The sequence below is a fragment of the Entelurus aequoreus genome, linkage group LG16 (genome assembly GCF_033978785.1).
Source record: "Entelurus aequoreus isolate RoL-2023_Sb linkage group LG16, RoL_Eaeq_v1.1, whole genome shotgun sequence".
Taxonomy (NCBI): domain Eukaryota; kingdom Metazoa; phylum Chordata; class Actinopteri; order Syngnathiformes; family Syngnathidae; genus Entelurus; species Entelurus aequoreus.
The window spans coordinates 53541990-53555901 of NC_084746.1; the positions used below are offsets into that span (position 1 = coordinate 53541990).

The following is a 13912-nucleotide window of genomic DNA, read 5'->3' on the forward strand; positions in this document are numbered from 1 at the left end:
CATGTCTTCCTTTGCTTCTTCAAGATGTAGGACCTCCGTTGCAGGGGAGAATGCCACATATTTAACAGATAATACCAACTGGACTCAAAGTTGTAAATGATCCCAAATGTCTTTCTGATCCAAAAACATAAAGCACTCTTTCTTTTCTTAAGAAAGTCTTAGAAAAACATGATGGTGTCTTCACATTGGTGTCCTTGGGTGAAAGGTGTAAAGATGAACACACATTTGTGTCATTGTGGCCCTTCTTAGTCTGTCCAAAGAACACTCAGGTGCGTCACCAGCAGAGATTAAGGCCACGTGTTCAAACGGCTGAAAGAGAAAGGAGATGAAAACACATGACATGGAAGACTAATCAGCATCACTGTGAGAACTAACCTTGGAATTACTGATGGCTTATAGTGTCACCTCAGAGACCCCCACCCAGCTGCATCTGAGGGTCCACACCCGACACTTTCTCCTCCTCTCTTCTCTTCAGGCAGGCAGCCTTTGGGTTGAGGTTACGCTCTTTGCAGAAAGCAGACAGACACAGTAAGGCCACAATCACTTCTGACAATAAACAAGAAGCAATGGTGAAAAGCAAGAAAAAGAGAAAGTAGGATGAGAGGCAGAGTAGCACAGATGTCCTTCCTCATATCTTCTCCTGCTTTATGAAAGAGATGTTACAACATGACCTTTAAGAGGAGATGTTTCCCTAGCTGGCTGACCTACCTCGCACCTGCTTCTCCAAGCCCAGTATGACCTGGACGGCCTGCTGCAAGATGACCAGCTTGGTCTGGGCCTTGTCGCTCTGCAGGTGAATCTGACACATCCTGCCCAGCTCTCTGAAGGCCTCGTTTATGTCTCGCACACGCACCCGCTCCCGAGCACTGTTAGCTAGGCGCCGCTCACGCTCCCTCTGCTCCTTCTCCTCGGCACTGAGGTTCTCATCGCTCACTGTGACAACACTGCAGCTAGGAGGAGAGCGCTTGATGGGGCTAGTTAACATACCCTTGGCCCAACATACTGTACTTCATCGTAAAGATGCACATGTAAATATTGCTTCTACTGGGAATTTAGCAGTTATTTCAAGTAGGATTCCATTTCAAATGTCTGAAGAAACATCCCAGTGGAGTGGGCCAGGCCAGAGAGCATCAGGCGGATGTCTTAACCTAAGTTTTCATACGCTACATTCAATAAATACATCTTGTTTTAGAACTGAAGGGTCACTGAGGTCCAGGATGGAAGTTGAGGGGATTTGACGACTATCCAGCAGAAGGACAGAAAATATGAGGAGGGCACAAGAAGTAAAAGGAGAGAGGAAGCAATGCACCAACTATGAATGAAGGTTAATTAAATATATCACAAGCTGAGAGCATCATAGAATGAAGGTAGAGCGGTGCATGGATGGAGAGCATGGTTATATTGCAAGGTGCAGACAGGTTAATAGACTTGAGTGTGTATGGAAGTTGTCTTTCTAAAGACAAGATGAGCAAGCAGCAGAAACAAAAACCAAAAAGGAGGTGATAGTGGGCGACACATACTGCATGACGACAGACAGTATGTGCTACCAGCATCAGAGAATTTACAAACAGTCACACAACTTCATCTCCGTACTCATCGGTCCTCACTTTGGAGGCCACGTAAAGGATGGACAATGCTACCTCAACGTACAAGTCACTAAGTTGTGTGCATTATTTCAGTTACTGGTTGAAGTCGTATTTGTCCACATCTGTATTTCACTTTTCATCTGTAATTATATGGAGTTGAAACACTAAATGTATTTCCTGTCACTTTGCCTTCGTCAACATTTACTTGTACTGTAAATGTTCCTATCAAATCAAGAAACTGCACACAGCCAGAGATGGACACAATCCTGCCCTCCATCCACTGGAACAGCGGATGTGAGTGCCAAGCGAATCAGAAAAACAAACCATTAAAACACGGCCTACGGTGTAGCAACTCTGCCAAGTAGCGCAACCCCATTGACTGAATTCAGCTTCTGTGCCAAAACAAGATGGGACATTATTCCATGAAAATATAGAGAAGCTGACCAATGGTCTGCACGACGTCTTCTTTTCTCCTGATTGTGCAAAGTGGACGAGCAAGCATTAGCTGTCACTCAAAGATGTGCGTGTGCAAGGTAAAGAAGGATGTGGTGGTAGCTATTGTTATTGTCAGATCAACAATCAAGCAGCACTAGGAGTTGCTTCAAAGAAGCAGCCTGAAGGAGACAACACATTAGTTATTGCATTACTTCACTTATCTATCTCGTTTGTTTTTCTTATTAAAAGGCATGTTAAAATGTTTGTAAAATGGTTGTGTTTAGTAGGATTAAGCACAGATTAAATTGACTTCATTTTATTTCAAGTATTTTGAGTTACGAGCTCAATGGTGAACAAATGGTGCTTTTAAGTTGAGGCATCACTGTACATTTTGAATTGATGGATGTGTAGCAATTAACATGAGCAAGCTTGTGTGTCACGTAGGAGCATGAAGCTATGTGAGAGTTGACCTTCCCCTCCTCCTCCTTCCTCCCTGGACACCCACTGACCTCGGACTTGCTGCTCCAGGTTGAGAATAACGTTAACGGCCTGTTGGAGTACGTTCAATTTGGTCTGCGGTTTCTCATAGTTCAGATGGAGCTGACACATGCGGCCCAGCTCCTTAAAGGCCTCGTTGATGTCCCGCACACGGAGCCGCTCGCGGGCATTGTTTGCCATCCTGCGCACTTTCTCCCGCCCAGCTTTAATCTCCACTGGTAGGTCTTCATCATCGTCATCCTCATCATTCAGACTAGTCAATAGCAGATGAGGAGGGAGGGAAACAACACGTGTTAACATGTACACACCTGAGTGGGGCATGTAGGTGAAGTGTTGCATTCTAATAACACATTATTACCGAGGGTAGGTCACGATTTATAAAGCTGTTCATTATGTGTATTTGGTAGCTTTATTTCTTAACAATTTGCTGTAAATTTGACGCTTTCAAAACAAAGTTGTTGTCCATAAGCCCTTGAACATGAACAACATCAATATTTAATATTATGTTGATGATTACCTGCTATAAATGAGACTGTGTCATACAAAAGGTACCTTGTTAGAAGATGGGCATTTAGCTCTTTGTTCTCGTCCTCTGACTTGTCAGTAACGGAACAGTTTTCATCGTCCTGCTTGCTCTCTCGTTTAATGTCAGCGCCACTGGAACGATTTAGGCTGTTCACCAAGCCTGTCATTAAAAAACACAGGACGGAAGGTATAAGTTTCTCAATATTTCTTACAGCAAAGAAGGACTTACTGGTGAAACTATCAGTCTGAGAGCCTGGCAGAGCAGACGTGGAGCCGTGGTGACCATGCACAAGTCCTCCACTAGAGGGCAGTCTCGCAGAGTCCTCATGGTGACCGGTGAGCTGTAAGACAAACAATGTTAACAGTGTTTCAAGGCAATGGCCGACTTCTTGCATCTCACCAGGCCAGGCAGGCGACTGGCAAGGCCGAGTGCTGCACTGCTAAAGGCTGGAGGTAAGCCCAAACCAGATGCCAGCAGACTCTGCATCTCAGCTAGTCCTGCTCCTCCTTGCCCACTGGCATGGCGCTGAAGAACGTTAAGAGCTTCATCCAGGCGGTCCTCCAGTTTATTAGGCTTGGGATGTGGGAAGGCAAATAATATGAGCGAAGATGACGACATTACCAGTACAGCTGACAGGATCGGCCTATAAATCTGAACAAGCTTTAGGTTTGGAGCTGACACAGACGAGGACCATGTTAAAAGCCTCACCATTGCCTGAAGTCCTCCATGAAAGCTAGGTGAAGGTGTAGCTTGGCCAGAAGATCTTGTCCACTGGGAGGCAGATACTAAAAAAGAAACAAATTGCGTATATTAAAACAACAATTCAAGTTGATAGTTTTATCTTTCTCATCAGATGCCACTTGCAGTACCGTATTTTCCGCACCATAAGCCGCACCTAAAAACCACAAATTTTCTCAAAAGCTGACAGTGCGGCTAATAACCCGGTGCGCCTTATATATGGATTAATATTAATATTTATTTTCATAAAGTTTAGGTCTCGCAACTACGGTAAACAGCCGCCATCTTTTTTCCCCGTAGAAGAGGAAGCGCTTCTTCTTCTACGGTAAGCAACCGCCCCCATAGAAGAGGAAGCGCTTCTTCTTCTACTGTAAGCAACCGCCAAGGTGAGCACCCGCCCCCGTAGAAGAAGAAGCGTGCGGATATTACCTTTCATTTCATTTGTGTGTTTCTGTAAAGACCACAAAATGTCTCCTACTAAGAGACACGCGTACAAGGTTCCACTGACTTTTGATATTCCTGTGAACCGCACTGTGGATACAACGGGAGCACGTACGGAGAATATTCGCACCACAGGGAATGAGAAGTCGTCCTTCACTGTGGTTCTAGCTTGCCATGCTAACAGCCAGAAACTTCCACCCATGGTGATATTCAAAAGGAAGACGTTTTCATAACATGGTCACTAATGCCTAGTTTCTCTTGTTATATTCTTATTTTACTGTTGTATTTGTATTCTCATTGATGCTTTTTGTTTTTATTCTACTGTAATATTTTTCTATTTTGTTTCCATTTATACCCCCATTATTTACTTTTTTAAATTCGATCTCAATTCTGTACACTGCTGCTGGAATTTTAATTTTCCTGAGGGAACTCTCCTGAAGGAATCAATAAAGTACTATCCATCTATCTATCTTGCCAAAAGAGAACTTTCCAGCCGGCGTCATCATAAAAGCTAACTCGAAGGGATGGATGGATGAAGAAAAGATGAGCGAGTGGTTGATAGACGTTTACGCGAAGAGACCGGGTGACTTTTTTCACGCAGCGCCGTTCCTGTTGATCTACGACTGCATGCGCGTCACATCACAGATGGTGTCAAAAAACAAGTGAAGCACACCGAAGAAGAAGAAGAATTCAAGGGATTTGTGGATGAGTAATAACTTCAGAAAGTGAGCTTTAAATGTTTATTTTGTGTGTCGTGTGACATTAACGTTCGAGCAACGTGGAGTTATTGATGTTGCTATTGCTCTGCACTATTTTGAGTGTTACTATTTTTGTGATTGCACATTTGCACATTACATTTTGGGAGTGAACAGAGTTGTTAGAACGCTGGTTTGTAATATATTATTAAAGTTTGACTGACCTATCTGACTGTTTTTTTGACATTCCCTTTAGCGCAGCGTAGGTACGGCTAATAACACGGGGCGGCTAATAGGTAAACAAAGTTTTGAAATATGCCATTCATTGAATGTGCGGCTTATAACACGGGGCGGCTTATGGTGCGGAAAATACGGTATTTTAGGTGTGGAAAGATGTCACCCTGAGACCAAACAGGGAAATGACCCCACCTTTATTTTTTACTGTACTTGTTCTTCCTCTCTCCTAAGTTACATTTGGAGGATGAGCACTGCTGAACGATCATTTGAATGACTGAGTTTTAATATTACAAATCATTTGCAGACAATGCTAGCTAATGTCCTATCACTTGAAAACGACTTGGGCTGCACAAAAAATATCAGCCAAATAATTATAGGGTCAATAATAATGAAGAAAGATTAGCCGCTCTGTAGTGTAGGTGGACTAGGGTGAGCAAATCAAGCGCTTCTTTTCTTCTACCTCAATTAGCTGAGCTGCTGTAAACGACCTAGGGCTGGACAATTATGGCAAAAATAATAATCACAATTATTTTTGATTGTTACTGTAATCACGTTTATTCCTTAAATTGAAAACATGTTTTTTTATAACTAAAAAAAGGATATAAATTAGTAACAAATAAACCACAACAAGTGAAATAATAATAGTAATAACAATACATTTAAATAATAATAACAATTTAAAAAAACAATACAATTCTGTTTTTCTCTGTTTAAATTATTATTAATACCGTTTTTACCTTTTAAACTTATTTTGCTTTTTGTGACAAATATTTCCTATTTAAATACAAAAATCCTCACATCTATTGGTGCAATAAATCTTTGGACAATGTTGACCAATATTTTAAATCAAAGCATAATTGTGTAAATGTATCAAAAAGTGCTTTAAGTACATTATGCTTGTGTAAGGAATCAAAGTACTATCTATCTAAGGTATTTATTTGAAACCTTTATTTTGTTAGCGCAGTCAGACCGGATGTGGCGCAAGGAATCAATAAAGTACTATCTATCTAAGGTATTTATTTGAAACCTTTATTTTGTTAGCGCAGTCAGACCAGATGTGGCGCAACGCACTATTATTGAAGGGAGGAAGTGTGCTGTGCTGCTGTTCTCAGCTTCACGAGTCATAAGACAATTATAAGGCTGTTTGTACAGTGATCTTACATTGATGATGTCGTTCACAACAACACAAGCAGATGAGATGTTTTGTGGGTGTACAGATTGTTCTTGCCGGTTTTAGCTTCATAGTTTAGTCGCTGTTTCATGTGACTATATGGACATTATTCAGGACAGGGCGTTTGAGTGTTTCGGGGAAGAGTAAGCAGTGCCGGACACATTATTTCCACAAACAAATGTTCCTTCTCTTCACAGTAACAGCACTTCACTTACATTTATGTCAATTTCCCTGATATTATTTTGCGTTTATCAGCGGATTCCATTTTGTGACTCCATCCATGGTTACGTGAACGTGGAAATCACGTCTTACTTTTTTTTGTTGATTTTAGGGATTTTTGATGAGGCATACTAGCTCTGTGTCAAATAAAAAGCAGCAACCATGACGAAATCCCAAACTTCTAGTAGACGTGGTCTTTTTCCCCACTCACACATCCATTTCACCGCTACAAGCTACAAATTTGCATGCACGTTGCACGGCCCATTAATCGTTTTTTAAATGTTTTATTATATTTTCATGATCATGAGAAGCTATAACCAAAATCTACCGTATTTTTCGGACTATAAGTCGCAGTTTTTTTCATAGTTTGGCCGGGGGTGCGACTTATACTCAGGAGCGACTTATGTGTGAAATGATTAACACATTAGCGTAAAATATCAAATAATATTATTGATGTCATTCACGTAAGAGACTAGACGTATAAGATTTCATGGGATTTAGCGACATATTGTTTGGTAAACGTATAGCATGTTCTATATGTTATAGTTATTTGAATGACTCTTACCATAATATGTTACGTTAACATACCAGTTGGTTATTTATGCCTCATATAACGTACACTTATTCAGCCTGTTGTTCACTATTCTTTAGACATTTTAAATTGCCTTTCAAATGTCTATTCTTGCTGTTGGCTTTTATCAAATACATTTCCCCAAAAATGCTACTCCAGTGCGACTTATATATGTTTTTTTCCTTCTTTATTATGCATTTTCGGCTAGTGTGACTTATACTCCGGAGCGATTTATACTCCGGAGCGACTTATACTCCGAAAAATACGGTAAATCAAAATTCAAATTAATTGTCCAGCTCGAAAACGACCTGTAAACCTCACCGTAAACAAATATGGCATCGCTTAATTTCCCCTCGGGGATTAATAAAGTATTTCTGATTCTGATTGATTGAGTCTTCATTGTTCCAGAAGAAGTTTTTGCGTGCTATTTTCACAAAATGTGCAAACATTCTGCGAGGAAGAAAAAAACCCCACTGCGCTTCAACACATCAAACCTAATCAGCCACTTAAAGGCCATTGTCGCTATGACAGTGTTTTGAAAGCCTATGGTACCCGCAATACTAAAGAAGCTGCCACAAAGCTAGCTGCAATGAAAGGCGTGCACAAATTACAGTTAACTCAAAATTTAAAACAAATCTAGATATAAATAAGTTATCTGTATCTGCGTGACAAAAATAATTGTGCATCTCTAAAAACGACACTACATTTAAAAAGCAATCATGATAAGGCTCCATATCAAATGCAGAGAAAATGTCAGTGTTTGACTGACCTGATGCAGCCTGAGGAGAACCAGAAGGGGTGGATGGGGATGAAGAGTAGCCATTGCTGTTGGGGTCTGAAGGATAGATCTGCACACAAACAATCATGTTTTCACACCTGCATTCATTTTCACATCTTTGTACAACTTACAGATGCCAGCGCTTTCCCAATCTCATCACCAGAACTTCCAGGTACTGTTCCCCGATTGGCTGAACAGGAAATGAAAATATTTAGATTAAAATGTGCTGTCATATAGGCCTCGTTTACACTGCACACAAAATCTAATTTGTTTGCCTTCCAGTGACACAGATCAGAATTTTTTTGCCAGTCTAAACGCTCCAAAGTGCTACAAATCTGATATTTTGGCATCAGATTCAGACTACATCCATCTGATCTTTTCAAATGTGACTTGAGTCTAAATGCAATGCGACCTGAATGCCATCCCGACATGACTTTTTCATCAGCTTTGGGCACGGGGAAAGATGTAGCCCGCCAGCATCTGGTTTTGGTGAGTCTATTTAAGACGACCACATTTTCAGTGCACCACTAGACAATAGTGCGCAAACAATATCATAACAAAATTATATTTTGATTCCTAAGAAATGGCGATTGTTGAAGGACCGGAGTTGACATTGTGGCGTATTTGTTGACAAATAAAGCTAACGTTGATGTCCGTGTCTCCTCTACTGAACAGCCATAAAAAAAATTAGAACCCTCCTAAATATATTACACTATATACAGTATATCCATTCACACATTATATTACTTTAATTTATTTTCACATTAAAAAACCACAAATTTTAAGGTGTGGAAAATGTATTTTATTTTGTAGTTTGTAGCGATTTCCTTGTTAATTTACAGAATCCTGTCCACTTCATTTGTTTTCACTTTATCGAACTTGGAGGCCACATTGGGGTCTGAGCGCGTTTATACTGGAATCTGATAAAGATCACATTTTACTTGCAGTGTAAACAGTCAGCTGGAAAAAAAGTCAGATTTGGGCCACTTTGGCCTGCAGTGTAAATAAATGCTGTCTTAAGGCCACAAACATTAAAGGGGAACTGCACTTTTTTATTTTGCCTATCATTCACAATCCTTACGTATGACAAGAACACATGTTTTTCTTTTCTTTATACATTCTAAATAGTAAATAAATGCAATCAAAAGTCTGCTTACAATAGAGCCTATGGGAGTCGCTCTATTCTGCCTATAAAAGACCTTCAAAAACATCCAAACACTTCCATTAAGGTTTTATGTACACACTGTAAGTATACAGTATATGTAATGTAGTAACATTTATAATAACATTTAATATTTGCGTACTTTGCTTATTTTAAGCATACACGGCACATTCAATTAAAAAACACATCACGACGTTTGCTTTTTCCCCCCCAACATCACTGACTATTACTCACTGCAGACTTCATAAGAGCTAACAAACATAAAACATCACTTACTGTACAATGTCTGCTGTCATTAGGATGCCAATTAATAGAACCTTGTTATAGTCCTGTTTAGGTCCTCGTGAAGAAAAGGGGGGGTGGAACAAAGCATCTTTTTGTGTCGTTCTCGCCGTTGAGGGGTCTAAATTAGCTGTCAAAGTGTACCAACCTGTCGGAATACATCCTCAGCCTTCTAGTATCCGGGTGAGAGGCATGGTTTATCATCTACAATAGACTTCCACAAGCAAGGAAGCAGCTTACCACTTGATGATGTCAATATAGGCACACAAGCTTGTGATTATGGTGCCGCTATAAATAGTTTGTCTGCGTTAGCGCTTGTAATAACAATATCACTTATACTTGGTTGAAATACAAGCCACAAAATCAAAATGAGTATTGTTGGCGCTTTTTGGATGGTTAATTATTGGGTTTTATGGGCAGAATAGAGGACCTTCCATTGGCTCTGTTTAAGCTGACTTTTATTTACAGTTATTTATGAGTTAGAATTATTATTATTTTTTTAATACATCCGGCATTATGATTGTGAATGATAGGGATGATTGTGAACTATAGGAAAATCCCTCAAAAAGGGCAGTTCCCCTTTAAGGACACTACTCATTAAGATCAGGGTTATGGGGTTTCTCCTAATAGTGTCTGTACCAGCAATAGGAGGCGTGTGACTTGGAACGCCATAGCTGTTGGAGCCAGAGTGGAAACCAGCCGGGTGAGCCCCGTTCACTTCACTGCCATGTAGGGGGTAGTTTTGGGGTGAGAGGGGCAGTGGCTGACGTTTCTAGATGGCAAAGAGACCAGATGATTTCAATGGACATGCAGACAAGTGCCCTCAAAGAGTCCCAATCATAAAACAACATGTTAAAATAGATAGTGAAGGCTCACCAGTCTGTCTTGGGGGTTGATGGCAGTGAAGGGACCATGCTGGCTCAGATGGGGGGGGTTACCCAGCATGGAAGGATAACCAGGCTGAACCATCGACCCAGCAGAACCCCATGAATCGGAGGGTGGGTGGAGGCCTTCTGTCAGGGGGCATCCAACGACAGGGGTGGGGGAATAACCAGTCACAGGAGATGAAAAGACAATAAAAAAGACACATATGAGACATGTCACATTAGTGTGATGACTTCATCCAACCGTTTTACACTATGCACATGGTAAAGCACCTTGAGTCAACCTCTTTAGGTTGCTATGTTGTACATTTTAAACTATGTACCTCAGCAAACATGAATTCAAAACAAACACACACAATAAATAAGTGGATGTTGCAGCACATAATTGTGATGAAACTGACCTTGCATGTAGAAGGGTGGTGGGTAAATGCTTCCTGCTTTGGAAGCAGAGTAGCCAACATTGTCCCTGTTAAATTCATCACTTGAGGCTGAGGTACAAACCTACATGAGAAAAAAAAACCCTCAATAAACAAAAACAGTGGTGTGCTGAGGAAATTCATCATTTTCTTTGAAAACCCATCCATGACTTTACTAAGTAATGAGAGAAACCACTAGAAAATTACTATGTTACTTTAGATGATTGATTTCATTACTACAATGAAGCAATTTGTTAGTATCAGTGATCTAAAGAGGCTTTGACTGCCATTGCTGAAAGGCTTTCTTAGGTATCATCTTCTCCAACACAAACAGCCTGCGAATGTTTTGGATACTTAACACACAACTTGGAGACCACAGAACTGGAGTTGGATCAACTTATACCGATTTAAACAGACTTCCACGTTACCAATATCTTTCTTAATCAACATTATTGTAGATGCAAATATAAAATGTGTCTGTAAAAACTCCAATCTAACTGGACTACAGTTTTCTTCTGTAATTTGATTAAACAGAAAGAAGAAGGAGAGGAAAAAGGAGGGTAGAGGAGAAGAGGGAAGGAGAGATGCACTCCTAATTACTGAACCATCTGTCGAATCCTGGATGGCGGCCAACCCTACTGGCAGCTGGGATGGAGGGGTGGGGGAGGGAGAGAGAAAGGGGAGAGCTGTTGTTGGTGGTGGTGAGTGGGAGGGGCTGTGGAGTTTGAGGCGATGGGGGAGTGGTGAGGAAGAAACGGAGAAGGGGAGGAAATGGGGTGATCAGAGAGCGAGACTGGGAGGGGAAAAAAATGAGGCAAGTAAGAAGCATCAAACCCCGGTACGAGTTTCCCTCCGTGATCTACACAAATACGCCTGGCAGAGGGAAGGAAATGTGGCCACAAAGTAGAAAGGCCCACACTATAAATACACTACAAATGAGCCACTGGCTTCCCCCCTTTCCCTTCTTTAAATGAGAGGTGCAGATACACAGCTGTGCAAGCTGAATAAACGCCATTGCTGCAATCCAGCAGTTTTTGCAAGCCGCAGAGAAGCCAGAAATGCCAAATGTAACATGAAAAGAGACATCATCTGACAATGCGGGCTCCCACGGACATACTGAGATGCAGTTCTGGACGTTAACACTTACAGAGGAAGGCAGGCCAGGGGGCACCTTCCGGATCTTTTTTGGCTGCGAATCTGATAGGAAGAAGAAAGACAGAGGCTCAAACAACACAATCTTGTACAAATGAACACTTAACGTACAATTCAATTGGTGCAGATCCATGCAAATGTGTGAATCATACCATCATCGTTACCTAATTTCATTGGAATGTTTATCTGATGTGTCTATTCCAATAAGCACCTGCGTTGTTATTGCTTCCTTTGAGTAAACAAAAGTTCTTGATACTTGAAGCTAAGCGATAATACACATGCAGTTTAATAAGAAAATAATGACAAATTAATATAGATTGAATTTATACCTGAAGAAAAAGTCTTTTGTTACTGAAATGTGAAGCACTGTATGTAAAATCTTACCAACGGGGTCTTGTGCGGGTCGTCTGCGAGGATTGTTGCTCTCATAAGAGGAATAAAACTGTGACGAGGGCTTCAAACCAGAGGGGGAAAGGGCATCAGCACTGGGCATAAAGCCAGGCTACAGATTGTGTAAATTGGGGAAAAAACATTAACACAACATTTCTAGATAATTCAATTCTAAACTACAACTAAAGGAGGGCTTGTAGCTTTTGTCTTCCTAACTGATTTACCTGCGTTGCAAATGACGAGTATGGTCCTCTCTCAGCCTTCCCTGTTGGCAGAGACAATGAAATTAGGCCGTGATTGTGAAAATTAGGCATTAATGTCAATATTAAATCCCAATCTGGCCATTCCCCTGTCTCCATTGCAAAGCCTCGCATCTGCTGAGTGATTGTGTATGACGTGCCGTATTTATGGCTGTGCACAGCAAAACAACAACAAATTGACCCATTATAAATGGTTCAGGGGCAATTGTGCCCGTCTTCTCTCCCCTCCCCTGACAGTTAAACAGAGAGAGCTATAGGCCAATGCAATCCCAAGAGACGGCCTTGTTTGTGCATGGGCGCCCTTTATAACTCCAACACCCCTCGTACACGCCCACCTTCACATTGAACATATAGAATGGTGCACATTGCTCCTCCGTATCCTCCGTCATTATCCTGCTGCCTTCATCCATCACACCTGAGCATGAATATGGTTTGCCCTCAAGTGCTGCATGCGTGTGAATATCAAATCAACATGGCACTAATTTATAAAAATGTGTACGGCAATGGCAGCATCCCCCCATTTAAGTGGAAAACATTCCCAGGTATATCCATTTTGTGTGTCAAGACAGCTGCTGTGTATGTTTTTCAGATCCAGTTTTCATTTCAACTCACTCACCAGTGATCCCTGTGCCAAATACGGTGCCATGTGGAATGCCATCTTGCTCACTATAAATGCCCTCTTCAGCAAAACACTGTAAAGGAAGACAGAAAGCTTTAGAAACACACAAAAGCAAGTATAAAAGAATGGTTGCAGATGTATTGCACTGGTGATATCTGGGATCTACTCATACATTCCAATACCCAAATGGATGACAGCACAAATACTCAGTCAGGAAACCCTAATGGCAATTTGATTAAATTGCATAAGTACTTCAAATAACTTCCCAGCTTCTATCCTTATAGTGAAATGACTCATGAATCTAGCACCAAAGATAGCCTTGTCTCTCCTGTAAAATTAGGAAAAATAAGGTTTAGTCGTACCCTTCCCTGACTGAACGATGGACTGTTCTGTTCTCCGGGCCCCCAAGAACTCGACCCATTTCTTTCATCAACCCCTGGAATACAGAGATATAGGTTAGAAATAAAGCATTACATGAAAAACACAACAGTGAATTCTACCCCATCTTTGCAGAAATAAGTCCATATTTAGAGGATGGTGAACAGCTTTATACTGACGCTCACATGTCACAACCACAGACAGCATGGTGTGTTGTCACATAGCGTGGATGAGAGCTGTAGGAAGTTTGAATAATTAACACCCAATATGAGAGTCCCACAATCATTCCCTACATTCCTCACTCTCCCACTCCACGCCTTTACATTTTCACAGCATAAGCCATTTATAGTCAATCTATTCTCCAGCCTTCATTTGAGCACTGAAACAAGGTCTAAATCTTATATAAGTGACACGTGCTATCCTTGACCAGAACACTCAGGGAGATGAATGGGTTTGAAATGACAGATTTTAAAG

The 13912-nt window shown here is 41.1% G+C and overlaps 1 protein-coding gene across 5 annotated transcripts in view; it reads right to left on the reverse strand.

Annotated features, from left to right (window-relative positions):
* LOC133631191 (transcription factor E2-alpha-like) overlaps nucleotides 1-13912 on the reverse strand; it is a 32577-nt gene that overhangs the window by 1612 nt on the left and 17053 nt on the right. For 2 of the 5 annotated variants that reach the window (XM_062023346.1, XM_062023344.1), the window contains 16 exons: nucleotides 13423-13496; nucleotides 13058-13133; nucleotides 12406-12446; nucleotides 12176-12293; nucleotides 11787-11836; nucleotides 10625-10724; nucleotides 10216-10352; nucleotides 9979-10111; nucleotides 8027-8085; nucleotides 7887-7965; nucleotides 3754-3830; nucleotides 3445-3618; nucleotides 3072-3385; nucleotides 2531-2772; nucleotides 376-504; nucleotides 1-309 (listed from right to left, as the gene is read on the reverse strand). The exon at nucleotides 1-309 is cut by the window's left edge and continues 1612 nt beyond it. In XM_062023346.1, coding sequence (XP_061879330.1) covers nucleotides 407-504; nucleotides 2531-2772; nucleotides 3072-3385; nucleotides 3445-3618; nucleotides 3754-3830; nucleotides 7887-7965; nucleotides 8027-8085; nucleotides 9979-10111; nucleotides 10216-10352; nucleotides 10625-10724; nucleotides 11787-11836; nucleotides 12176-12293; nucleotides 12406-12446; nucleotides 13058-13133; nucleotides 13423-13496 — 1772 coding nt within the window. In that variant the 3' untranslated portion in view covers nucleotides 1-309; nucleotides 376-406. Of the gene's footprint in view, nucleotides 310-375; nucleotides 505-708; nucleotides 951-2530; nucleotides 2773-3071; nucleotides 3386-3444; nucleotides 3619-3753; nucleotides 3831-7886; nucleotides 7966-8026; nucleotides 8086-9978; nucleotides 10112-10215; nucleotides 10353-10624; nucleotides 10725-11786; nucleotides 11837-12175; nucleotides 12294-12405; nucleotides 12447-13057; nucleotides 13134-13422; nucleotides 13497-13912 lie in introns of all 5 variants that reach the window. The other 3 variants (XM_062023348.1, XM_062023347.1, XM_062023345.1) reach the window with 3 other exon arrangements.